This window comes from Bolinopsis microptera, chromosome 1 (assembly GCF_026151205.1).
Source record: "Bolinopsis microptera isolate Bmic1 chromosome 1, MBARI_Bmic_1.0, whole genome shotgun sequence".
NCBI classification, from domain to species: Eukaryota; Metazoa; Ctenophora; class Tentaculata; order Lobata; family Bolinopsidae; genus Bolinopsis; species Bolinopsis microptera.
The window spans coordinates 20205047-20232845 of record NC_087072.1 but is presented as its reverse complement, the minus strand read 5'-3'; the positions used below and the strand labels follow the sequence as shown (position 1 = coordinate 20232845).

Genomic DNA, 27799 nt, shown 5'->3' with positions numbered 1-27799 from the left:
TTATGCTATATTAACACAATTCAAGACTTTCTAACCTAATAAAATCTTATAACGCACCTCCAGTCTTAAGAAAGATTTGATGGCATGAAAATGACAACGCACCAGCCGGAGCACTACAACAATCTTCAGAAACTGTGTAGGATCTGTGGCGAGCGTCGCAACAAAGGACGGCCCTATCACAGTCAAACCTTTGAGACACAGATTAAGGAGGTGTTCGGTGTTGACATTTCGGACGACAGGACTGATGTTCATCCAAAGTAAGAAAACAAGTTCATTGAGCGTAGATACACATGAACTTGTTAAATTCGTTTAATTTAAATAATTACCAACTTACTGAATACTGGCTATGTTGAAAATATAATCGAGCATTAGTCTAGTGAGTGCTGGCTTTGCGGATTTATTTTAAGCTGACATCGCCGAAGATTGATAAAATATAAATAGATTGTGAATACGACTACCCCTCAGGTACTTATGTTTCAACTGTCAGTCCCAGATATCAGAACCAAGCAACAAAGTAAAAGGTTGGTTTTATTATCTGTCTTATAACTGGGATCACTACAGAGCTTATCAAGTCATAAATTGGCACATTTAAGTTACTGTTTTATTGATTACATTGCTGTATTTACTATTTATACTATACAATCAACATTACAGCTATCTCTTGTTGTATATAAAATGATATAGTTTATCCAATATCTTGCAGAAATAATACCAGTCGAATGGAAAGGACACGATGATGACGATGATTGCTTGGTTTGCGACATTAAGGCGGTTGTTCGTCCTGAATCTTTTGCTGTTCCTGAAAAACCTGCACCTAAACGCCGCAAATCTGAAATCAAGATTACTGTTGTGAAAAAAGAGGTAACACTGCAGTATTCCATTGATTCTGAGGATGAATTTTTCTAACACTTCAAACCTTTTCATATGCAAACTCTTGATAGATTGGTATTTTTACCTATAATCGATATTATATTTGAGAATGAAGCCAGAGTGGCATTCTGGTAGATTCCTGGTATGTCGATTATTTACATTTTAAACATTTCAGGCTGCAATGAAGTTGAAAGAGTTGAACGAGCACATAGTTTGCAGTATATGTAGCGGCTACATTGTGGATGCTACCACTGTCACAGAATGCCTGCACTCTTGTGAGTCACGTTATAGAAATTTACATTTTTGACTGTCTTTCATATTATATCTATCATGATCAATTAGTATTAATTTAATTAGTATCGCTTGAAAAAAACAGGCGGCACCTTTTACAGACATGATAATATAAAATCCTGTTTTCTTCAGTTTGTAAATCGTGTTTAGTAAAACACCTGCAGACAAGACAAACCTGTCCCCAGTGTAAAATCCTGATCCACGAAACAGCTCCCATGCAGTATATCGGGTAATTCCTCTTGCCTTTAAGAATACGTTTTTAGACTGGAGTGAAGGATCGCAAGTTTGGGAACGGTGTTAATTGTGACTTCCAAATACACATAATCTTATTTATAGATTATGAATCACAATGTTATTGATGTTTGTGTTATAGTTTTGTTAAATTGAATGTTATGACGTGTTAACATCACAACATCAAGCCACTTGTGGTTTCAGGACTGACACAAAACTACAAGACGTAATAAACAAGCTGGTACCTGGGCTGATGGAGAGTGAGATAAAGAGGCGGAATGATTTCTACGCTAACAGAGGATTGTCAGTGCCTCTCAATGGTAACAGCTCCCGTCCCATAACTCCTAATACCCAAGGTAAATAATACCAAGACTTCCTAGTACCAGTCTTCGAATATTTTTCCTTTCTGACCGACACTTTTTTGCTTACAAATTGTTATCCGAAATAGTTGAGGGATTTCGAACCTTTCGAGATTTGTGATTTATCTTGAGTAATTTTCAGCTCTTTTAATTAAGTTCCTAGTGTAACAATGTTATAATATGGATTAAATCATTATGTTTCGTAAATGCAGCACTGAGTTTAACTACTAAATTTCAAAGGTGCTAAAATGACTTTATGTTTATTAACACTCCCAATTTGTAGACTCAGAACCAGCCAAGTTTCCCCCGGATGATGGTAGAACGTGGTTCCATACAAACGATTTGAAAATGTCTCTCTGTATAGAGCCCGTTAAGTGAGTCATCAAAATAGTCTGTATATTCAATAATTATATCATAATAAAAAGAAGTAATTATATTATCAAATTTTAATTATAATAATAATTAAAAATGATACTTATATTATCCAATTTTTAAACATTAATCTATCCACAGGAAGGAACTATCAATTCCGCAGATGCCCATGAAATTCATCCGCTGTTCCATGAAACTCAAAGTGGAGCATCTCACGAAGTACATCAAACAAAAGACTCTAATTTCAGTTAGTTTTTACACGTCATTTCAATTAGTCTCAGAGCAGACGCAAAGTTTGTCACTTGTATTAAGGTAGCCACTTTCACCGAAACCTGACTGGTTTTACGTGTGCTCTGAAACAAAGGCCTTTACACTCAGTTTACTGATTAGGGATATAGACACAATGGCTACTTGAAAAAGGTGTGGTCATCACATCAGTCTATCAGTTATTGAGGAGTATCTCCAATCACCGCTCACCACAATATGTCACTTAGTCTTCTTTGTGGCACGACCCCATTACTTGCCCCTATTTGTGGCATGTGTTTGGAATATAATTATTACAGTAATTGCTGTGAAGGTAAACCAATAATATTAAATCTGAGAGTAAACCATCTTAAAACGTTATAGGGTTTAACTAAAATTTTGGCGCAGCTTGGACCCTTTTGTGGCCCACTTTCCCTCAGACATTTCAGAGTTGTTTAGTCTGTAGTGAGTAGTTCCTATAAAGGTAAACAAATAATATAAGATAGAGAATAAGGTAGAATAAATAGTAATGTAGGCAATAGCTCTATAATAGGATAATAATTACAAGATGGGGCAGTGCCACAAAAACCGAGAATAGACCCTCTGCAAAGGGTCTTCTTAAAACATGGAGTTGATGAATCCAGATTTTTGGAACATTTTTGGAACATTTTTGGAACATGTGCCAAAATTGTGCCAAAAGTGTGCCATGCATTTATTTGCCCTAATGAGCTCTAAATAGTGCCAAAAATAATTGTAAATGATGGATATATTTGCAAGCTAGGTCTAGGGGCCATCGAAAGTAGCATAACATTACCCAGGTTCATGGAATGAACGAAAATGAACAAAAATGAATATTGTCCTAAAAATGCTCAGAACGGTTTAAAATTGGTCGGAAAGTGTTTATATTAGTCCTAGGACCACTCAAACCAAGTTTGGGAATCACTGCATGTCTAGAACCGATGTTACCAATGTTCCAAAATGTTCCAAAATGTTCCAATTTTGTCACAATAATCCTCCTGAGAATCCAGATTTTTGGAACATGGGCACATCGAAGTATTGGCTGTATTTAAGTGCTGGGAAGCCTCAATTCGGTTTTTTAAGATGGATAAAGGTAAAAACTAGGCCTAAGAACCATCAAAACTCAAATAACATTACCCAGGTTCATGGAATGAACGAAAATGAACAAAAATGAATATTGTCCTAAAAATGCTCAGAACGGTTTAAAATTGGTCGGAAAGTGTTAATATTAGTCCTAGGACCACTCAAACCAAGTTTGGGAATCACTGCATGTCTAGAACCGATGTTACCAATGTTCCAAAATGTTCCAAAATGTTCCAATTTTGTCACAATAATCCTCCTGAGAATCCAGATTTTTGGAACATGGGCACACCGAAGTATTGGCTGTATTTAAGTGCTGGGAAGCCTCAATTCGGTTTTTTAAGATGGATATAGGTAAAAACTAGGCCTAAGAACCATCAAAACTCAAATAACATTACCCAGGTTCATGGAATGAACGAAAATGAACAAAAATGAATATTGTCCTAAAAATGCTCAGAACGGTTTAAAATTGGTCGGAAAGTGTTAATATTAGTCCTAGGACCACTCAAACCAAGTTTGGGAATCACTGCATGTCTAGAACCGATGTTACCAATGTTCCAAAATGTTCCAATTTTGGCACAATAATCCTCCTGAGAATCCAGATTTTTGGAACATGGGCACGTCGAAGTATTGGCTGTATTTAAGTGCGGGGAAGCCTCAATTCGGTTTTCTAAGATGGATATCGGTAAAAACTAGGCCTAAGAGCCATCAAAACTCAAATAACATTACCCAGGTTCATGGAATGAACGAAAATGAACAAAAATGAATATTGTCCTAAAAATACTCAGAACGGTTTAAAATTGGTCGGAAAGTGTTTATATTAGTCCTAGGACCACTCAAACCAAGTTTGGGAATCACTGCATGTCTAGAACCGATGTTACCAATGTTCCAAAATGTTCCAATTTTGTCACAATAATTCTCCTGAGAATCCAGATTTTTGGAACATGGGCACATCGAAGTATTGGCTGTATTTAAGTGCTGGGAAGCCTCAATTCGGTTTTCTAAGATGGATATATCCGTAAGCTAGGCCTAGGAGCCATCAAAGTCGTATAAAATTACCCATGAAATGACCAGAAATGAACGAAAATGAACATTCTTCTCAAAGTGCTCAGAATGGTTTAAAATTGGTCGGAAAGTGTTTATATTGGGCCTAGGACCACTCAAACCAAGTTTGGGAATCACTGCATGTCTAGAACCGATGTTACCAATGTCCCAAAATGTTCCAATTTTGTCACAATAATTCTCCTGAGAATCCAGATTTTTGGAACATGGGCACATCGAAGTATTGGCTGTATTTAAGTGCTGGGAAGCCTCAATTCGTTTTTCTAAGATGAATATAGGTAAAAACTAGGCCTAAGAGCCATCAAAAGTCAAATAATATTACCCAGGTTCATGGAATGAACGAAAATGAACAAAAATGGATATATGTCCTTAAAATTCTCAGAACGGTTTAAAATTGGTCGGTAAGTGTTTATATTGGTCCTAGGACCACTCAAACCAAGTTTGGGAATGACTGCATGTCTAGAACCGATGTTACCAATGTTCCAAAATGTTCCAATTCGAGTGGTCTTAGGACCAATACAAACACTTTCCGACCAATTTTAAACCGCTCTGAGCAATTCCAAAGAGTTTACGAAAGAGTCATAAGGCCAATCAACAGACTATTCATTTACTGTACTGTTAAGATGGTTCGGTATTCTGCACCCCTCGTATCGGTTCTGGGCATGCAGTGATTCCATAAACACTAAACAGTCAGACAGTCACACAATGTACACCCTATATTTATATCACATCAGTTTCATTTGTATCACATCACTTCGTGTAATAGATGTGTGGAAGCAAATAAAGATGTGATCTGAATAATAATAATAATAAATACAACATTTATAAACCGCCTTATAGAGTTATAGCTAAATCATATAACTCGATATAATTTAATCCTGGAGATAAACTCCAGTGCTTTCTAAAGCGGCTCTTACATTAACTGAGCTTAGTTTAATTGAAAATAAGACATGACAAGTTCATTTTGCCTATGTAAATGCAAAATCAATCAAATGCTAGAGAAAAGAAGTATGTTTCAAGTTTGGTCTTGAAAGATGTAACTGACTCAGATGATCTTATGTCGTATGGCAAGGAATTAAATACTTTAACTGCACAGTGACTAAAAGCTTTCTCTGTGTTTACATAGTTAGGAGAGGGCGGAAAACTAAGGTAAAAATAATCATTATCAAGACGTACATTTTTTAAACTTTGCTGCCTAGGAGATATCAACTCTTTTAAGTAAGGAGGAGCTATATTATTTAAACACTTGTAGGCAAGTAGGGCAATCTTAAAATCTATTCTAAATCTAACTGGTAGAAAAAAATCTAACTGGTAGAAAAAAAATAAGGTGATCCGAGCGTAGCAAGGTTATCCGATCTTATTTGGTGTGATCGGATGTAGAGGCGTAAGATCAGATCAGGTCATCAACAATAGGATTAACTTAGCAAGCTTGTTAATGAATAAGAAGAGAATAAATAGATAATTAAGTTATACAAATCATTTTCCCTCTCTGTTAACCACAACAACTACAACGACAATGAATCCCTTCACTAAATTGATGAGCCTACCTCTTTATCTACCAGTTCAAAGAAGCACCAGCAGTCCACCTCACTCAACCAACCCCTTCACCAGCAACCTTCATCCCTCAACCAACTCATTCACCACCAGCCTACCTAACGCAACCAACCCCTTCACCAGCAACCTACCTCGCGCCGCTCAACCAACCCTTTCACCTGCAACCTTCATCCCTCAACGAACAAATACAGCTAATGATGTCAAAAATTTATATCAATATATTGGGGGATTATTAAAACCAAAATAGTTGCCCAATAAAATAATTTCTGCCTTCTCTTGGAGGTACGTGTGCTAATTGTACATAATTCTGAATGCAACTTTAAGACTCTGTTGGACGAAAATATTGACTCTTTGCCACCATTTTCTTACCATTCTGAGCGCTTTAAGGAAAATTTTCATTTTTGTTCATTTACACGATTTACACGATTTCGTTCATTCCATGAACCTGGGTAATGTTATTTGACTTTTGATGGCTCTTAGACCTAGTTTTTACCTATATCCATCTTAGAAAACCGAATTGAGGCTTCCCAGCACTTAAATACAACCAATACTTCGATGTGCCCATGTTCCAAAAATCTGGATTCTCAGGAGGATTATTGTGCCAAAATTGGAACATTTTGGAACATTGGTAACATCGGTTCTAGACATGCAGTGATTCGCAAACTTGGTTTGAGTGGTCCTAGGACTAATATAAACATTTTCCGACCAATTTTAAACCGTTCTGAGCATTTTTAGGACAATATTAATTTTTGTTCATTTTCGTTCATTCCATGAACCTGGGTAATGTTATTTGAGTTTTGATGGCTCTTAGGCCTAGTTTTTACCTATATCCATCTTAGAAAACCGAATTGAGGCTTCCCAGCACTTAAATACAGCCAATACTTCGATGTCCCCATGTTCCCAAAATGGTTACAAAAATCAAAATTGGAACCACCTTCACATCGGTTCTAGACATACAGTGATTCCCAAACTTGGTTTGAGTGGTCCTAGGACCAATGTAAACACTTTCCGACCCATTTTAAACCATTCTGAGCACTTTGAGAATAATGTTCATTTTCGTTCATTTCTGGTCATTCCATGGGTAATTTTATACGACTTTTGATGGCTCCTAGGCCTAGCTTACGGCTATATCCATCTTAGAAAACCGAACTGAGCCTTCCTAGCATTCAAATACGGCAAATACTGCGATGTGCCCATGTTCCAAATTTATGGATTCATCTACTGAAAACATGTATCTGGAAATCGCATCAGTAAAATTATAGAATGCTCTGCGCAAATATATGTACGCGCACTATATATACTAGCTAAGCTATATAGCTAAGCTAAGCTAGATCAGATCGCGCGCGCACTTAATATTAATATGTTGAACTGATTATTTAGAGCGGGCGCTCGTCTAACTCGATAAAGAGAAACTCTACTACTTAGCATTGGCCATTGGCCGTACAATTTCATAGAAATACGATAAAGAAAGATACAGGTGAGGAATTTCAAACATGAAGTAATTGAATTACAGATATGACATGAGCATACAATTGAGTTTAGAAAAGGATGTAACATCACTTGTTTGGGTCCGGGACTTTAACGAGTAAAAACTGACTTTGAAAGAACACTCCCTGTGACGACGGACATCCTAATTAAAAATAAAATTATATCTATTTTGATCGAAAATAGAGAAAATAATATTTCACGCCGTAGAGTCCTGCTTTTTCACGCTTTAGAGATTTTCACGCCCCCCTAGAATCTTGTTTTTTTACGGCGCCGCCGTAGAGTCTTACGCCGTAGAGTCTGGATCCCCACTTGTTTCAATTACGCGGAAGATCAAGCAAAGATAAAAAGGTTTATTACCGATTCAAATTCTTAAATTTGACCTACTACTCTTACTTTGTCTATTGACCTCAATAGGTCAATAGGTTAGGTTAAACGAAAATGGTTAAACACGCGAGTGATAGGTGTAATAGTCGTGGTGCAGATAAACGGACCTAATAATCATATCACGGGGTGTCGTGCTTGATAATGACTTTAAATTCTCCTCGGGTAATGAGACGTGTTTAACTCGACCAATAACTTGATAAATTAAAGATGGGTCCATTTGAAGTTATTGTTTTAACAAACAATGATATCTTTGTTTGTGTGAATAATAGATATTGTTTATCAGGACGAAATAGAGTTGACTTGTAACAAGAAGACGCTCGCTAATGATGTTACATTGGAGAATGTTTGGCTGGAAACATGGAAACGCAAGGTTTGTACCTTTATCCTTTAAAGCTGGATGCATCTGTTTTGAGTACTTGAATTAGAGTGTATTATATGTATGTGCATTTTGGTGGCAGGTGGGAGATAAAGTATATTTTTTGACACGTGGCTTTGAGTATGGTGTTTGATTGGTCAATAGTGGATGATGATTGGATAATTGCTGTCACGTGTCAAAAAATATGCCCCACTTCCACATTAATTATATGTACAAACAGTCAATCCTTATATTTACTTTCCCATTTTGAAAATGCACATTTCTGAATAGTGGTTTGCCTTAATTCCCGATTTTCAACGAATCGGTTAATCGGATTTTTGACTGTTAGTTACTGTTGTTTTTCCCTGCTCCTGTCTGTCAAACTTCATAGGTTCTTCTCAGGAAGCCCCGATGACCTTATTTTACAACAAAAAGAAATGATGATCACTATATTCTACCTTCGAAGAAATGAAGTATTAATACTGACATAACTGATTGACGACTTGAAAACTCCAGCCGGACGAGTATAAAGTATAGAGAACTGTTGTGCCACCTTGCGGGACAATTCGTGAAATTATCAATAGCTTTTTACATCCGATTCTCTTTACCCGCAACATTTATTTCTAATTCTTAATCATATATTGGTAATATCATATTATGTTCAGTTCGATTTGTTGATTTTCTGCTTAGTGCATATGTATCTTTGTTACTGATAATATTGGTTATTTATTTAAGATTTTGACTGTCTCGATCTATCTTTCTCTAGGAAAACATTTTCTGATTTATTTGACGTTACTTACCATTTTTGATATCATTTATTGAAACTCGCAAGAAATACACACGCTTTGTACACAAACTATTTACATCGCAATCTCTGCGCTTTTTGTATAAAAAATTTCAAAACATCTCAGCTCTCACGCTGCGTGAAGTAATACACATGCACAAAACTATCGTAAAATTCGTAAAAGGAACTGAACCTTGTGCTATTAAGTTACAATTTTTCTGTTGACGATAAAATCAGCCCCGTATTTCAAAATACAAAGGGTTTATCAATAACTTATCAGACATGTCTGCGTCTTTTTTTCGGTCTTAGCATCAATCTTACCATTAAACGTTCCCTCGGTAAAATCTGCTGTCATGTTCTGCCTTCTTACACTGAAACAGTGAGTCAACTGACCTATCAATACCCATCTGCAAGGCCCTTTGCATATAACGCAGGCAGACCAAATATTAGCTTTGAGATCAAACCGGTGGTTGGTTGTCCTTTGCCTCAGGCCTTGTGATTGGGGAACTCTGCTGGATCTTCCTCGTCCTCCTCATCGGACGACTCGTAGTAACGATCGTCCTCGTCCTGGTACTTGAGATCGTCGTAGCAGGAACTGAACTTGCTCACGATAATTGTCATTGGCAAGGCGAGGAATATCATGGACAGGAACACGACGACAGAGCCGAGAACTTTACCGGCACCAGTCTTTGGAACTATATCGCCGTAACCAACTGTTGACATTGTTACAACCGCCCACCAGCAGCCCATCATAATAGATTTCAGTTCTGATTGCTGAAAATGTTTGTTTTGAACAACAGTGATATTGTGATGTGCTAATGATACAAAATTTGGAGTTTGTCCTGGAGTTTGTCCTGGTTAAGGCCCTATTTTGCTACAATATTTTCCCACTGCTAGAATGTTTGCCCAAATACACGTCTTTTTGAGCATACCAACGTATCGGGGGTTCTCGTAATTTCTTTCAACTAATGTGCGAATAAGTTCGAGAAGGTTCGTGCCAGTGCAAAGGAAATTCGTTATGCTTGGGCAGTGTTTATAGTGAGCGGCGCCTAATGAGCATGTCGAGTGGTAATCCCAATTAGATGTCAACAACTTTCAATGTATCCGTGGTGTGCATTCGACAACCTATTTTTAGCAAACTGCCATTTACAAAAAGCTTTCGAATGCATGGAATTTGACGAGCGGCCTTTAAGTTTTGCAAGATAACTCATAGTAAGTTTTCCCAAAATTTGTCAATTGTACTTATTGCATAATTCAAAATTTAATTAATTGGTTAATAAGCGACCATAAGCATACAACAATTACAGCATATTAGGAAAATTGTGGATTTTGAAAAGCGTGTAAAAAAGCGTTATTGCAAAACAAAGCAGCACGAATATTTTGAAAATCATTTCACATCTCAAAATGAGAAGAGATATTTCTCATCTCAAAATGAGAAGAGGTATTGAATACAATAGTATAAACAGCATGATCCGGAGCCCTTCCAATGAAGCTTTGTGAAGCTTTCTATGTATAGTTGGCGTATTTTGACCGCCAGTGCAAATTCCTACCGTCTGTTTGGTAGATTGTATTTCGGGTAATAAGGAGGTAGTGGTACAAACTTCTCTACCTTTTTTCTGTCGTGTCTTAAAATTTCACATTTATGAAATCAATGTTTACCTTCAAACTAATTGTAGTTTAAAATGCGAATTTTATGATGACCACGTGAGTCCCCTTTCATACTGCAGTATTTATTGATAACTTTAACAACTCCTAACAAAGTCCCTGATAAATTTATCGGGATTTATAGTGATAAATTGTCAAAAATCTAAATGAGTATTGAGTAATCTAGCTAATTCATGGCAACGAAAAATGGTGCATTAAGCATTAAAAGCATCAAACTTATTTATACTTTTGAAACTCCAGAAGCAACAGCATACATAATACATATATTACTATTCATTATTCAATCACATTGTTGAGGCAGCCTGCCCCAAAAAAGTGCCTTAAAATACAACTTTTCTGAGGATCTCTTCTTTGAAACCGCCATTCCGGGTCCAATTCAATCATGCTAATCAGGATATTCAGGAATAATCAATGAAATTTATAAAAAACTTTTGTTGGTGATTGGTCTCAAGATGAAAAGCAAAAGCAATGCACATTGCACATGAATAGCAGTTAAACTAATTAATATAAGCACAGTTGATTATACATGCATTTTAAAGAGCTTCCAAATTATTGACAATTTTTCACTATCAATTCCGAAATTGTTCAGAATGTGAGAATAGAGGGTATCCCACTGTAAGTGATTCGCTTAAAGATCAGAAAAGTAGGGATTTCATCATAATCACTTAATCAATTAGTCATACTTGGCGAAGAGAACCCAAAGTCATTTTAATCCCAAGTTAGTACAGATGTTATACTTTCCCAGATTGTATCAGATTTAGATTCAGTTCGGTCGAGTCATCGGTGATATAATTAGAAACATTGTTCACGAGCAGCTACGAATATATTCACACACAATCGTGCAACATTTCATACATTATTACACACAATATATTCCGAGTTGGTTAACACGTGACACATTGGCACATCTACATGGAGGGGGCGTAAAACACACGGTCAGGAAACATGGCTTCTAAACTCAAACATATCTGTCAAGCTTGTTGACATTCTTATGATCACAAGTTGCTTAAAAAGCAAAAAGGAGGGACAGCGCGACATTGACGAGGGATAATTATTTGGCGATAAATATTGCTGATTGGCAATATTTACTGTGCCAATATATATATATGCAAGCTGGCTATGGCTGCTATGCCAACTCTCCAATATATATGCATTAAATTGACAGTAGTTGCCATGCCAATATATACAAATGGCGCTGGTTGCAACTTCAACATGTATGCAAGGGCACTCGGATACGGTGGGGTGCAACATATCATCACTGCTCACTGCAGGCTGTCACAGTAGAGCAGGCTGTCAAGTAGAGCTGCTGTCATGCTTTATGTTTATACACATTGTACTCACTACCTCGCCATCTTCTTCACTAACTTCCTCGTTATTATCCGCGTAGTAGATTATCGAGCCGAACGTCACTATACCAATCATCCATAACAGGACCAGTATGCTTAACTCGTTCAAACTGAGGTTGGGATCGTGGTTTTATTAGTGTTTATTGGTGATATGACGAAATGTAAACTGACATGATTTAGGAGGAAGGCCGGTCAAATTTGTCAATTTGATTAAAACATAAATTTCGATTCTAAATAATAAAATTGCAGAAAATTGAACACGAAATTTAGCTATGAAAAAAGCAAACCTTTTCTTGAGAACATTGACAATGATCATCAGCTGGTCACTGTGCCTTGCGAGTTTCAGTAATCTGATTACCCTCATTAATCTTAGCACCTGGATGATTATATAATTACTCATACTGGAGCATTTACAATTTAGAAGATTTGTCAAAAGATGGGCTTGGCCGGGAATTGAACCCGGGACCTCTCGCACCCTAAGCGAGAATCATACCCCTAGACCACCAAGCCGATATCTAATTGTATTTTGTTGCTTATTTATTCCGAAATAAAATATGGTTCAATAGGTAGGTAGGATATGCATATTTCCTTCAAGTCGAGCGCCGTGGCTATGCAGTATGCATGACTACAGACTACACGGCAACCAGGAAGAAATATACACAGAAGTGACGGATTTAATGCATTTATGCAATTGTAAATGCTGTTGTGGCTTATTTAGAGCTCTTGTAAAATATGTCATACCTGACAAAACATGTGGACAGTTCAATTATCGCGTTTAAATGTATCAAACATTTCCTAGGTTTCACATAATGGTCCATATAAATAGAATGAAGCAGTTGCAGTTTATCATCGGAGAATTCATAGCTAACGAAATTTCGAGTGCTCTTCCAGCCGACTTGATATAGTGTGCAGAGGTAAGATTCAAGCATTTAGATTATAATTTGCCCTAATATATTTATTGGTATATTTGAGAATGTCGAGGAATCGAAATATTAGACCTCTTAACCAATTTAATTATGTTCGATCACATTTCTTACCTTCAAAGCCACAAATTGGCCTTTACTTCCATCCGCTGCGTCAGGGTTATTTGGGTCTCCACTGATCATATATTCTGTTATGATCATGATAAAGAATGGAAGGATCGCTAAAAAGTCTAACCAGTTCAACACTGACTTTACGAAACCGAGTTTACCGGGCCACACTACCAATCGGATTAAAAAGTCCGCGGAGAAGAACAAGACACATCCGGCATCCCCCCAGAAGAACACGTAATACCATGTTGAGTTCTTCTCGGCAATCCTTTCTTTGAAATAGGGTTCGGTTTCCGCAATAAACAGAATGATTGAACATAATATGAAAAATGTGTCCACGAAAGCCCAGATTCGGGATCTGATGTCTTCGCCGGGCTCTGCTACCACATAATATATTTTCCGCTGCCATCGGGGCCAGCCCTTGTGTCGTGGTGGTTTCCGCTTGGCGGGCGCGTTCTCTTCGTTGTTTCTGGCTGTGATCCGAAAAAACTCGAGCTCATTTTCAAACTGAATCAGGAGAGATTATTTTCTTGTGAAAATATGTTCCAAGTTCAACAGAACATTTGTATTCAGTCGTTCTGTGGCCTGGTTTATAATCAACTACCATCAAAAATGTGGAATTTTTAACAAAAAGTTGTTTGATGACATTTTTAAATGCACAATATTTAAATTTTATAATAATGATGTGCATGTTGAAATTTCAGATTACTAGTCAAAATATAAACAAAATCAAAATGATCGTTAGCTCGTTCAGATGACTCGAAAAATCACATCAAGTGATTGGAGCTCAATCTTATGAAAGCAGTTAACTTACATCTTTTATTTCCACAGAGTTTGGACACTGAAGATGGCCGGTTCTGTAAAAGTTGAGGATCGCTTCAAAAGCTTTTCTGTTTCTGAAACACAATTTTCAGGTCAGTTCTACTTTTATGTACTAAAAGGTATTAGCAAATATATTTTTGTATATTTAATTGCATGGAATTAAAACATAATTGGGAAGAGATATTTAACATCAATTACAGTCAAAATTGGAAAAAAAAAACTTCCAAAAACCTGTCGAAAAAGTAGCAGTTAATATCCTTGTTGAAATGACATTCCCTATCAGTGCTTCCAAGTAGGGTATCTGGATAGTTTGTCAATGTCGACAGATATGTGTAAAACTTGTAACCTGAAAAAATGGATTGTTGCCAATTCATAGAAAATGGGTAGAGCTGATAAGAGCTTATTCCTGTCTTTAGGATGCCTAGAAACTGCCTAGAAAAGTTGACTGTTACAAGTCACAGTCGTTAGCTTTCACTTAATTGCAAAATAACCACGATTTTAACCCCGATTTCCACTGGGTAAGATGAATTATAGCTACCTCCTCGCTCGATAATCTAGATCTACGATCAATAACAATGATTAATTATTGATCAATAATCATATTTGATATTAGGTAAGTTTGATGGTGTGAAATCATCTTAATTATACTGATTTGGGTCACACACCTTATCTGCTTAATAAACGGAATTTTCTCAATTGCCAATACACCCGTTAAATAGGCAGGTTCTACTTATACTCGTTAACATACCGGTATTATAGAGTGATCACTTGAAATCCTACCTATTATAATTATAAACGATCTATAATCGAGATATGGTTTCCGGGGTGAAACTTCAACAGAACATCTATATTTCTGGTTTATTACGGTTTAAGATGCCCAGAAGCAAAGTAACCCAACCTAATTCAGTTGAATTGCAGCCTGGTACCAGGTACAAAAGGGGATGACGTGAGCTGTTATGGCAGACGTCAGAAATTTGAGTATTTGGTTGCAAGTCGTTTATTAATTGCTGTCACGCATCCAAATGGATTTGAGCCATCTCTTCGCCAATTTTCAAAGCCTTAGCCATTATAAATTCTCAAGCACTGTTATACTTATAGTATAGAGTCTGCCCACGTAGGCTATATTTATGGATTCATGGCATTTACGATCCATTTTCAGTTATGGCTATCCATTTTTCTAAAATGGTTACAGTTACACACCACTTACCGTTACATAGCCATTACAAAAGAAGTTATTCACTTAGCTGTAAAAATACGGTAGAGTCTGAAAATATTCCAGACAATTCTCAGATATTAATTCTGATATTAGGATTGAAGCTACAGGTAAATTGCTAATGCTTCTCAGTGGACATATAATCGGTTGAAACTACTTACTGGAAATAAGGCCCTGTACAGTCGGTAAACTTTCTTTACGTCAAGGAAATAATAAGGCAGTGTAAAAAGAGCTGATGTAAAGCCTTGCGTGGACTCGAAAAGTTATGACTCAGACTATTCTAATATTCCTCCCTGGGCTACAATTTTATCAGACTTGATAAAATCCCAGTACAGACTTCCCAAACTATATTAACCCTCTTTTAATTATTATATTATTGTCTGAAGTCTGAACCGTTTTAGTCGATTCTTTACTGCTACACCCTAGCACGGGGCTTCTTACAGACCAGGAAATTACCCTAGATCCTAGACACAGGATTCTGGATTGTGAAGCGGCTAGGATATTATTTTCATATTAGAGAGTATCACGACAGTTGAGTAGGTAACCTATTTAGGCTACTGACAGGGCTGAGTGTCGCCCCGGGTTGAAGCCTTCCAGCAGGGTATCACATGCAATGTGGCTGGAAATTTCCCTAACAATTTGGTAAAGCCAGCCGCAGTAAAAGATGGCGGGAACCCGAATCAGGCAGATTGAGATACTGTCTATCCGTGAGAATATAGACCATTACAAACGGCGAACTTTGACCATTTTAGACATTTGACATGCTAGAGAAGTGGTGATGCCTTGGACAATGGGTGCACCTGCTTTTGAGTTGTAAGTGAACATACTTGACTCACAAAATTAAGAGTTGCTTCTAACAAATTAAATGTATCTAATTGTAACAATACTTGGAAGCAGATATTATTTTATGTTGTTTAACTAAAAAGTATAACTGAAGTCAAACGTTGTAGCCGAAAGTTAACGAATGAACACAGTAGCAAGAATAAGTGTTGCGTTGTTAACAAATTAAATAGGAATACTATGCAGTGGACAATATTTCAAATTCTTTAACCAAAAAGTAAAGAATTGCAGTATACAGTTAAGGTATGGTAATAGTTGATAAAAGTTTACAAACAGTTACCTGAGACGTTAATCTTTATAACTTTCTGATCCGTAAGCCCGTTAGCGACAGTCTTGCCCTCATTCTCCTCGGCAGTGGGTGTCGGTGCTCGTGGTGCAAGCAAACCCGGCGCCGCCGCCATCGAGCTGAAAATAAAACATGTTACCATCATGATAAATACACCATGTCTCTGATAAGTAACATCGGGTTAGAATTACCACTACACTTATTATAGAGACTGCTTTGAGGGTACTATTTAAACCTGATTCTCTCTGTTAGATACAATATAAATTACTACATGAATACAAGACTTTAATGGTAAAGTGTTTTAGAGAATGACCGATTTATACGGTGTTACTGCCGCGAAAACCGTGATGACAATTATTACGCCAGCTGCGTCTTAACAATTTTTCCTTTAGACATCATACTGTTAATAAGCAGTTTGTAATACGATGTGAACTTAATAAATGGGTCTAGATTTTGCAGTCTGCAGTAGACACATTTAACGACCAGTAATAACCTTGCTCTTTCCCGGACTCTTGAATAAGAACCCTGGCTGTCGGTGGTCTTGTTTCCTGTCGCATAATCCGATTGAACCACAGACAACTGCCGGTTTTTCTCCCTCCATCTGTGTGCTGCGGCAGCTACCTGCATCGGAGCATCGAGAGAAAAAACTCAGTAAATTTAGGGCCACACGCACACTCCGAAACAACATGAACAATGTACAGGTTAAGCAAAATGCAACCTTTAAAATGCAGTTCTGCGACCCGGAAAAAACGTACAAGTTGCATTCCCAGTCGTTATACGGTCAGTGACTTTAAGCGGTTTTTGCGGCCAGCTGTTCCTCTAGTTATCGTGTAACTGGACTTCTTAAAGCGAACCACTAGTGGGCTATGGCCTGTCTTTAATAAGTCATGTAGCGTTTCAAATTTACCACAATTCTCTATTACGGGCTAGCCTATCCCTTTTCTCAAGCCGTTATGAAATTAGCACTGGAATAAATCACTGGCAAATGATCATTGCTAGAACTCACATACGTATTTAGTACTTACTTAAAACAGGAAAGTTTTCCTTGGTCTATATTGATATATGCCTAAGAATACTATACTATTGTAAATGAAACTGAGAACAAACAGTTTTAGTACTACGATGATACACTATCGCTTCATCATGTACTGCACATAGATAAAATGGTATTAGTACCTATTTCAAGAAGTCAATGATAAAGATTTAACGAGCAAATAGGTGACTTTTGTCCACTACTTCAATGTTTTATTATCTACCTGTAATAAATGCAATTGCTTGTCATGTTATCTACTGGCGATCGTGTTGCTAAAAGGATCGGGTCCACTGAAAAGAAGCCGAGAGAACTGTTTTATTTCTGTCCTTGAATCGTACGACCAAAATTCGAATACGGTGATGAATCTAACGTCCCTAATACAGAGTCGAAACGCTACAAAACGCAAAACTAATAATATTGTATATAATCATCTCGAAGGATACCCATTACGGCACTACCTAATGTACCTTCAAAAAGGAGAAATTTAAGTGGCACCCGCCGCGGAGATAGAATACATGCGCAAATTAATTTAATTGAATGATGTCCTGTGACAGCGCTGGAGTCATGATCGGGGTTTTGGGACTGTTTATGGGGCTACGATGGTGTAGATTACGATATTTAAGACTTTTTCACAAAAATTCACTGGAGTAGAACAAGCCTACCGAAATTCTAAAACTGGAGTTACTTTTGTGGACCACACCGCCAAAAAGACTGTGGCACTAAGGTGGCTTAAAGTCATTGTGTTGCTGTGTTAGCATATCAAGTATCTTCTTAGATGAGCCGTAACAAGTATCATATTATTCTTGTATAAACCTGATTTGAGCTGACGGATGTACGGCTCGTGCCGTGGCCAGAGCCTCACACGCGACCCTGAATTGACCGGTACTCCCTACCCCGGATCATCAGTTGGCACGGACATCTACAGCTAAATATAACTGCTCAGTATATTGTGGAGTCACTGCTAAACTCCTGGTATTTGTGCCTTGATAAGTTGATAAGTAAACGCTGAACCGAGAAAAATGTGTCGATATCAAAAGTTTAAAAAGTCGGCACACAGCTGACTGGACTGGTGAACTATATATTATTATTAAGACCTGAACTAATTGCACAGAGTATAAACAAAGAAATGTCAGAAATTGTTAACTTAAACTATCTAGAGCGCGTCTAGTTCATTACCAGCGAGGTTCGTTCTTAGCTGTCAATTTCGCGTAGGGATTCGTTGAAGGCGGGGAGTGTGTAGAGCACGCGGCGTTAAAGTACTGACTTTTCATCCTCTCTCTCGACGACACTAGCGGGTTGTCAGACAACTACAGCAGCCAGCAAGGTAGAGGCAAATAATGTTCCCACCGGGCAATCAGAAGTTTATATTCGTTTATCGAGTTCAGAAGTATACAGGCGTGTAATGGCACGTTATCAAGACCGGTGGGTACTGAAAAAGTTCCAAGGACTGAAGTGCGGCAGCGTTGTCAACACTAAAACGTCGCTGACAAGCAGACTGAAAAGTGGACAGGCTTTAGGTATACATTAGCTGGTGTTTGACTTGCTGATGTCAAGCAAGTAATCCAGACACCGCCGTCTCGCTGGCCCCGGACCGTATCCTATTTCTCTATAATTGCGGTCCAGCCGTAACCAAGGATTTGATTTTCACCGTAAATTTGAGCTAAGGTTCTTCCGGATACTCAATTACATTGATGCATGTCTCACGTCTGCTTCATTCAAAGGGAAATCTCAAATGTCCAATCAGGTTACATTTTCCATCGAATCACTCAAACGATATTATCCAATGTCCATGCTTGCTTTCGCCTACGAATCCCTAAAATCCAAGACGAAGCTATATACGAACTTATGAATTATTCGCAAAGTTTACGGCAAAAATTTATAACAATACCTACTTTTCTTACAGATACATAAATAGAATAACGTCCCGAATAATGAGGCGACCCTTACCAATTTTAACCATGAGCTTTGATTTAAGTTCGAAGTTTGAGGGAAATTGGGGTCACGGTGTCAACGTTTATGATCATCATTCGTTCAATGCTTGATGAATCGTTGTCCTTCAAAAATAATCCGATCATCACAGATACTCAGATAAAAAGGCTGCCAATATCAGATTGATCCTCAAATTTAAAATGTACCTTTCGGAGTCGTTCCGTTGAAGGTAGACTGCAGCGTACATATATATATAATGAAATACTGAATAATCGAATCATACAATTTCGATGTTGGTAGATTAAACTATAGCTTAAGGTATAACGATTTTAAGTATAAGCTTTTAAGTAGTGTAAAGATAGTGTATCGACTCACGATTGGGCTTATCTTATGATTATTCAATTATAAATCTTAATTACTTTGAGACATTAAACTCATTACCATTTATTTAGGTTCACTCAATGGTGCGATAACGTTTAATCCAATCAGCAAAAACGTCTATAAAACACAATTAAACAATTTGAATTACCGTCAAATATGTACCTTTTGAACATTTGACCCGGTAACGGCTGTAAACAGTTTTATTTCCAGGTATTGTAACAAAAATTCGGTAATTTGATAACAAACGAACTGCGAAAATATTGGTAGGCGTTTAGCCATATTAAAGCTTGCTAGTTATGCCAACCCAGAGGTAAGGCACCCATAAAGTTTTACCAGAGCATAGTTTTTACCTTTTACAGGTTTACACTTTACAGGTGTAGTACTTCTGGAGAGCCGACCGGTTGTTTACTAAATTACAGATACTTGAAACAGATGTTCGCGCGGCGGTAATCTGTGCGGTAATGTGCGGTAATTAACATCCCCCGCTGAGGGATGTGTTCGTTAAGTTAATGATCTTATTTCATCAGGGTTGAGTTTACCCTGGTTCCCTTACCCATGGTTGTGTTCTGATGGCACCCAGGAAGTCTGCTCGTGCGGATCCTTGGCCGAGCGTTTATGAGCCACACTTGTTATGACCGACATCAAAGCTTCAAGCAAAACAAGCCGACATCTTTCAGAAAACAATGACAAATTTGGAAAATAAAATCAAGGAATCACAACCATATGGCATATGGCACTGTGATACAATGACAGACGGAGAGGAAGAACAGCGATAATGGAATTTAAATAGGACCGGTTAATGGAATTTAAATAGAGTCGATAGTTTGTAATTTTTAATTTGAACGGTATTTTTACGCGGTGGAGCGGTGACAATATGTAGCTGATCAAATTGATTTAGCCGGGCAAACAACTGATTGCCTACTTTTTGCCCGGCAACTGTTCTATCTTGGTCTGCTTATTCCAGGCTTGTATATGTGGTGACAAGGTGTGTCATACCAAATGCACTTATTAGAATAAACTTTATATTTCAAGTGAAACGGGTTGGAATCATGATAGTGTGAAACTCCATTCGGAACGAAGTCAATTCTATTTTAGTTGCTGATGCGAAACAAACTTTAACTGTTTAAAGTGATTACGTGAAATATTAACGAAAATGTATGTCGTAAAATGTCATGAAGAAATTTTGAATTAAATCGTGTTATTGGCGTAGACAGATAGTATAAGTTGGGTAATTTTGGTAATTTTGGTCGTGCACGCCACCCAACCCATGGTTATGGTGCTGACTGCGGAGAACTTGTATGTATTCTAAATCAAAATTTTTCTAATTTTACCATAGATATAGGAATATTTTACAAATATAGTTAAATTAGAATAATTTCTAGGTTGATATCTTTTAACTACGAAAACATGCAAGCATGCCAAGACAGATTAGAGGAGCCCAGGCAGATTTTGTTGGCCACTTTGACTGAATAAAGTTTTCTTAGTTTTTAAGAAATATTCACTCCTGAGCTCAGATTTATTGTAGCTGTGTCTATTTCAACGTATTAATGTTTCTTCGGTATGGTATCAAGTTCATTGTCTCGTTTTCTATGGTGGACCATATTAATTGGCTGAAAGTTATGATATGATTGGAGGCTATTGTTAACTATGGAGTTTGCTGATTATTCTTATTATAAAATCAGTTAATAAGATTGTTGTAAGTTTGAAAACTAGCACTGTGTTGTACTTCATGATTTAGATAAAGTAGTAAGTTAAGTTGTATGATGCATTAGTGATGCTCTAAAACAGTTGGGCTGCTCCTCTTTAATGACTGCAATAATTAGGTATTACCTACAGAAAGCTTCTACGAGACGTATTCTCAAGAATTATCGACGTATTGGTGTGATGAGAAATTGAAAACTTCAAAAGCGCTGTGAAACGAACAAATTTTCTGGTAGACTTAATAAAACAATATGGACCATATGGCATGTTTGGTCATGTGATACCATCCGAAGAATGTACCGCTGCATTTTTGTCCCTAAAGTTTTCTTGAGCTAATTTGTTAAAGATCAGAAAAATAAACAAAGTAATTTATTCAACTTATTGATATCTGACCTCTATATTTCTAGGAATTTCAGCTTAAGAATTGTTGAGAAACTTTTCAATCTTTGAAATTTTGCCAGGAAACGAAAGAAGTTGCGAGCACTTGGTATTAATAAGGAGACATGCAGATTATACAGGGTGGCCCATAAGTTAATGTGCAAACGTTTGAACTTATTGCTCAGTCCCTGTGTGCCCAATTAAAATAATTCTTTCTGGTATGACTTGCAATCATTACTAATTCGAGGAATCCGTCGAATAAAATTAAAACGATGATCATTTTTTCTCAGAAAAGTTCATTTTTAAGATTTTTTAAATGATTAGATCGAACCAAATTGTAATGTATTGTGTTTGGCCATTCAAATTACACTTTTCCTGATCACCCGAAAAAATGCTTGATCACTTCGTCATGTTGAGTCCGTTTCGCATAATTTGTTCAGATCATTTTCTAATTGAATTTTAAAATTTTGGCAATGGATTCCTCGAAAGAGTAGGTAGTAACAGTATATATTGTCATCTGTAAAGTTGTGAGTATCAAACATGAACAATGTTATAAGCCCAAACGTTTGCAAACTGACTCATGGGTCACCCAGCCCTATAGCATATAGATTATAGATACAATTAACTTACCAATGAACCGAATTGTTCGCCATTATGGCCGCCAAAGCCATGATTTCCTTAGTATCGGTTAGATTTATGATCTCAACACTGCAAATCTATTACTGAAGAGTATACATTGTATTGTCTAGCATATCAAGGCTATCAAACAAGATACATAGCAAGTCTGGAGAGTGGGTTCTGGAGTAGTTAATTCAAAGCAAGAGATTAAAAATGGCGGGACACTGTAGCAGACAACCTAAGCTACTAGCTGCTAGTCTTATGGGATCCTGTGCTTGGTAGGGTAGAGGATCACGAATCTTACCGAGTTAAATAGCTATTAAATAGCCTTTAACTTTAAGTTGTATATAATTTTTGTTATTATCAAAATTTAATTGAATATCTAATTAATGACAAGTTAATAATACTGGCGTGAAGCTTATCAGTAGTAATCAATTCGCGTCTGTCGTGATTGCACCAAATTTTTGACCGTGTCTGAGATAAATTCACAACCAATTAAAAGGTAGCACAATAAATTCTGGCGACGGAACAGACACGAATTGATATAAAGTGGTCACGCTAGCATTTTATCTAAAACTGCGGAACCTGACTAACCCCTGTTAAAAGGAGGGTTAAAAGGACGTTGACAATTTAACAATGTATGTGTGACTCAGTGATAACCCCGCTTGACTAACCAAATGCTAATTATAAAGCCGTTGGGAAATTGGATACACGTGACTAAAGCCAGGAAAATGTCACGGATCTGCGGGGAGGCCTGAAGTTGCTTTCGGAGGTCTGATGAAGCTGGACAAGTGGAAAAGTTACTGGCTCGATGATGGCTGGGCCTCCGGACTCAGCATAATGTATCTTTTGAGCTCCAACAGAGTCATTGTCACTTTTTAGCTATGTTATTTGCAATAAGGTTGTTCGCACCTGGGCTGAAGGAAGCTGGTAGTAGCTGAGTTGAGGTCAACGTGTGAACAGGAGCGGCGGCATGACCTTATCTGGATACCAACGACCTTTATATAGTTTATACGACCTTTTGTTAGATAATATATACCTGAGCCTGGTTTATGTGGCCATCTAGATGCTAAAGATGACCACCTAATAAATCGCCGGACGTATTTGTTATAATTGGTGCTATGTCGACGAAACTCCATGGCTGCAAAGTGGAAAAATACAATAGCATTAAAAAGAACAATTGAATATGAGAACAACTAACAGTCCGCTCTCATGCCACTTCCTTGCGGCCCAGCCGTCTCCCTTCTCTCCGTGGGAGTCTGTCACCAGCACTGCACTCAGTTGGGAGCTGGGAGGGGGTGGGCGCTGTTTCCAACTACTACTTGTTCTCCGGTCCCTCGGGAGGGGGGATTGTAGATCGGAGGGATGGTTCTTTGCAGAGATTGAGAAGTACATGGTGGTGGTGGTTGAGCATCAGAAACAAATCAACAAAATTGTATTTTTGATTGCGGTAAATTGACGGTACGTCTGGCAGAAGTAATAGTCGAATTATGATAATCAGAAGTGAGCATGTACCATCAGAAGATTGCTTGAAGTGATGTAACTTCATAGACCGTTCGGATTCAGTACCGCTGTAATTAACTATTAATTAAACTGCAATTTAACGGTTATCATGTGCCCGGTGTAGAGCAAGGAGATCGGACCATTGCCTCTTCCTGTTACACCGTGATAGACGGATAACTAGATTGTTGGAAATTTAATTAGTAGCAGGTAAATTTTACATTGATCTATTGAAAAGAATCAGATTCCAGTTGGTGACTAGCCAACAATACCTATTAGTATTCAGCATAGACACAGATAAGAGTAGAAAGATTGTACAGTTGTCAGCACTTTCGTTATTGCACGTGAAATCTTGAAAGTCTGATAATGTTGCTTTCCTCAGACACTCTGATCATGTTGCCCGATGGTACAATGTGAATGAGAGTGATGATATAATATTTTTGGTTTAATGATACTGATGTGTAGATCTGAGTTCCTTGTTGGCGATAGAATGTTTCATTTCAACACCATAAGGCATGTTAAACCTTAGATGTGCGTAAAGAAGGTTCAACCTTTGGTTTCTTGACACAAGGAGTTATCTCAAACGTCAACTGCCAAGTCCTTCCGTTGAGGTAAGCATGTGTGTTTAAATTGGCCATAATTTAGTCCACTATAATATTTATACCCATATGAGCATGACCTTGACATTTCCTAGTATGACTAATGACTATTCATATCAGGTGTGAGCACAATGTTGAAACTATTGAACGAAATCACGTTTACGACCTCAAAATAAAAAGACTATTTCTTAAATTTTTCATTAACAAAATATACTTGAAACATGCCGACATACCTTTAGAGGTAACAAGTAGACCAGCTTAACTAGCTTACATAATATTAAATATAACAATCCACTCACTTCGTAACCTGGGCGAGAACTCCGTACATATTCCACAACTTTTGCTTGAACAAACTCTCCACACAAAACTAAACCATCACTACTACCTCCACAATACACGACCAGTCGACAAAATGAAAAACGCTGCGCTGTATTTGAGCGCTGTATTATTGTACACGGATTGTAAACGACTATCTCACCCATCTTTATTGTTTAATATTTTCCTATACACATTGTTTTAGAATTAGTACCGGACAGTCGTCGAAATGTCAACTACACGCGCACGAAGCTTCTTTCACCACCTGATCCACAATCCACATGATACCTGACATGCGAGCGGTTTTTGAAATCCAGGAAGTATATAATGGGTAATGATCCCAAATATTTAATGACCTCAACACATGGGCTGATGCGAACGGGGAAAAATTTTTGGGCCATTGTTTCTGAAGCATTTCTAATAATTATACAGAATGAGTCTGATTGTTTACCTCCTGTAAAAATGGAGAGATTTTTTAAAATGGCATGCGCACGTGGAAGAGATCATTAGTGTGCTGTATTTTTGATTTATCCATAAATTGAGACATGAATGATAAGGCAAGCTCAGGAAGGACAGAAAGTCTGAATGACAACATGACCAATATAATAATACAATGTCTTCAAATGATCCCCATTCATTCCATGGAATTATTTGATTTGGATTTGTGATGCACGATTAGTAGGGAATTGTGAAAATCTTGGTCAATAAAATGTAAATTAGCTGGTCATTGTTCGTCCGTGGGAATGATGTTTATTCGAATTATATAGGAGATGCGTTTTTTCGATAGTGAAAGATGTTACAAATCATATCATAGACAAACACTTGATAATCCAGATACCTGCGCCTATCCTTTGAAGTTTCGTACCTGTCCATGGCATTATATAATAGTTCTGATACAGCAACATATCCACAGAGGTCAGCTAATTTCTACCATTGTCGAGATATTCGTCTGTGGCGTTGGACTTCCATCTCTCGGATGAATTAATTATCTCCACTAAATACAGTGACTCATACAGGACCAATCCTAACAGGTTGGTCAATATGTAAAGGATACATATCGTCACGTTATCAGATCGTCCGTCAAACACCATTGTTGAAATCGTCCCAAATTCATGACAAGGAATAACAAGAAGAAACAAATTTACGAAAACTCCCCATATTGATGTTGAACAGATTTAATTTCATGACTTTTCTGCTTTGGAACGGAACAACCTTGCCGGCTCTGTTACTGCTTTTTAGCGTAGACTAAAATAGTTGACCAGATTTCAACTGCGAGCTGGCTAACGTAGGAATTCGGTCAATTGCAGTCTGCTCTGGCCGTAAGAAGTAAGAACAAAGGAAAATTCCAGGGACTATGGTAGATTCTTACAACGTAGGGTAGTTCAGGGTAGGTACTATCAAAGGTGAAGTTGTCTAGACATCTGTCTAATTCAGACAATAAATTTATTAGCTCTGCTGAGTTTATATTATCTTGAAGTTCAAGCAAATTTATTTCCAACTCATTAGGATTTTGTCCAAAGCTTCGGAGAGGATGGTGCCAGGTAGGTTCTCTTTTAATGACAAAAATATAGCAAAAAATAACTCTTAGTTCTGCGGATTTTATATTGTCCTGAAGTACAGGTAATTTATCTCCAACTCACTAGGATTTTTTGTCTTAAGTTTCGATCGGAAAGGAAGGTGTCAAATAGGTTATTTGTTAAGGATGAGCATGTACTGTTTCATTGTTCTTGGAAGCTTGAAGTGACACCAAAGAAAGGTAAACTCCGACGGTGATGATACAAACTCCGTACACCAAGCAGATACTGTAAGCTAATATGTCGGTCTTTGAGCAAGGACAATTAATTCGTACTGAAGACATGCCTGCCGGACTTAAACCAACGGAACGAGCTAATTGGAGAAATGCTTCTTGGAAAACATATGTTTATTTTATTTACCTCAGGATGCGGTTCTGACAATTTACTTACAAATAAGGCTTCTACAATTATAAATCCCATTAATCTTATTATCAAAAACTTGCTTTTGTATGTGTTGTGCAATGTGCATGCAGATTGTGCCGTTCAATGCTTATATATATATCTGTTTAAACCCAGGCAACCACGGTATAAGTACTTACGAGCTTGGTAGGGTACCATTAGGTAAGCTGAAGGCTCTGGCATAGTGCTGATTAACCGACTGGCGGTGCTGGAACTGTACATTGGACATGTCTGGCGGTGCGAACGACGACCGCCGGGCGTTGAGGGTGGAGGTAGAGGTTGTGACCGACATGGTTGTCGGCCTGAGTTTATCTCTTCCAACTAAACGATATAACGATACTCTATAAACGCAAGCAACGCATTAGAAAGTAGTTGACTTAAACTGGCTAAGCTAAATGTCGGCACTAGCAAAGTATCGTGCGCCACCAGGTTAATTAGAAGTTCTGGATAATACGGAGGTTTTCGTTTATCAACCTTAACTTTCTCTTAATTTTTAAACAATTTCTAAATTGCTGTTCAATGTTTATTAATAGAACGTAAGCCAAATTCTACAAAAAAGAATTGAATAGAAATGTGTGTCAGCAACAATAAGAAATGGTTCCCAAAAGGGACACAATCGTAATACGAACAGAACGTCAGAACGTACCACGGAACAAAGCTCATTAAGATCTGGTGTTAGGAAATTCTAAATTCCTGCGGCATTGCTTGGATTGGAGTATGTAAGACCTGTTGATACCTGGAGCCAGGAGAGAACATGCTGCTCAGTAACTATGGTTTTGTATTAAATAAACCCTTCTAGAAAGACCACCTCACAAAATACCACAGCCAAATAGTTGAAGGTGTTTGTCATGCGGTAAAATTTGAGAATCGAAAGCTAACAACTTTTTAAATGGCACTTAAAATTGGAGTCAGACACAGGGTCGACGTGTCAGTCAAGTAACGGTAGGTTACAATCATAGACTTTTAGCATACATTTCGGACTTTTCGGGAAATTTTCCTGTCATCGACTTTCGATGAGGGTTCTATAACATGCATATAAAATTGGATATTTCGATGTTTCTCGAGAATGTCACAACTT

General features: G+C 37.5%; 2 protein-coding genes and 1 non-coding gene across 24 annotated transcripts in view; 1 reads left to right on the top strand and 2 right to left on the bottom strand.

Moving 5' to 3' along the window:
- The first annotated feature begins 61 nt into the window (after positions 1-61).
- Positions 62-9036, top strand: LOC134825771 (polycomb group RING finger protein 3-like). Its single transcript, XM_063837980.1, has 10 exons — positions 62-257; positions 466-521; positions 704-861; positions 1046-1145; positions 1294-1390; positions 1597-1748; positions 2035-2125; positions 2265-2370; positions 8236-8322; positions 8710-9036. Exons 1-10 carry the CDS (start codon positions 85-87, stop codon positions 8746-8748), a joined length of 1059 nt encoding a protein of 352 aa, XP_063694050.1. The 5' UTR covers positions 62-84; the 3' UTR covers positions 8749-9036.
- A 115-nt stretch (positions 9037-9151) lies between these two features.
- Positions 9152-27799, bottom strand: part of LOC134825613 (potassium voltage-gated channel subfamily C member 3-like) — an 82888-nt gene continuing 64240 nt past the window's right edge. For 8 of the 22 annotated variants that reach the window (XM_063837833.1, XM_063837838.1, XM_063837893.1 and 5 more), the window contains 7 exons: positions 16289-16413; positions 14187-14301; positions 13948-14029; positions 13140-13640; positions 12390-12478; positions 12098-12212; positions 9152-9865 (listed from right to left, as the gene is read on the bottom strand). In XM_063837833.1, coding sequence (XP_063693903.1) covers positions 9578-9865; positions 12098-12212; positions 12390-12478; positions 13140-13640; positions 13948-14029; positions 14187-14301; positions 16289-16413 — 1315 coding nt within the window. In that variant the 3' untranslated portion in view covers positions 9152-9577. Of the gene's footprint in view, positions 9866-12097; positions 12213-12389; positions 12479-13139; positions 13641-13947; positions 14030-14186; positions 14302-16288; positions 16414-18503; positions 18782-19799; positions 19852-20190; positions 20303-22346; positions 22531-24732; positions 24843-26861; positions 27797-27799 lie in introns of those variants that run through there. The other 14 variants (XM_063837853.1, XM_063837932.1, XM_063837877.1 and 11 more) reach the window with 10 other exon arrangements.
- On the bottom strand, positions 12541-12612 carry Trnap-agg (transfer RNA proline (anticodon AGG)). Its single transcript has one exon. It is a non-coding gene; the product is annotated as a tRNA-Pro (tRNA).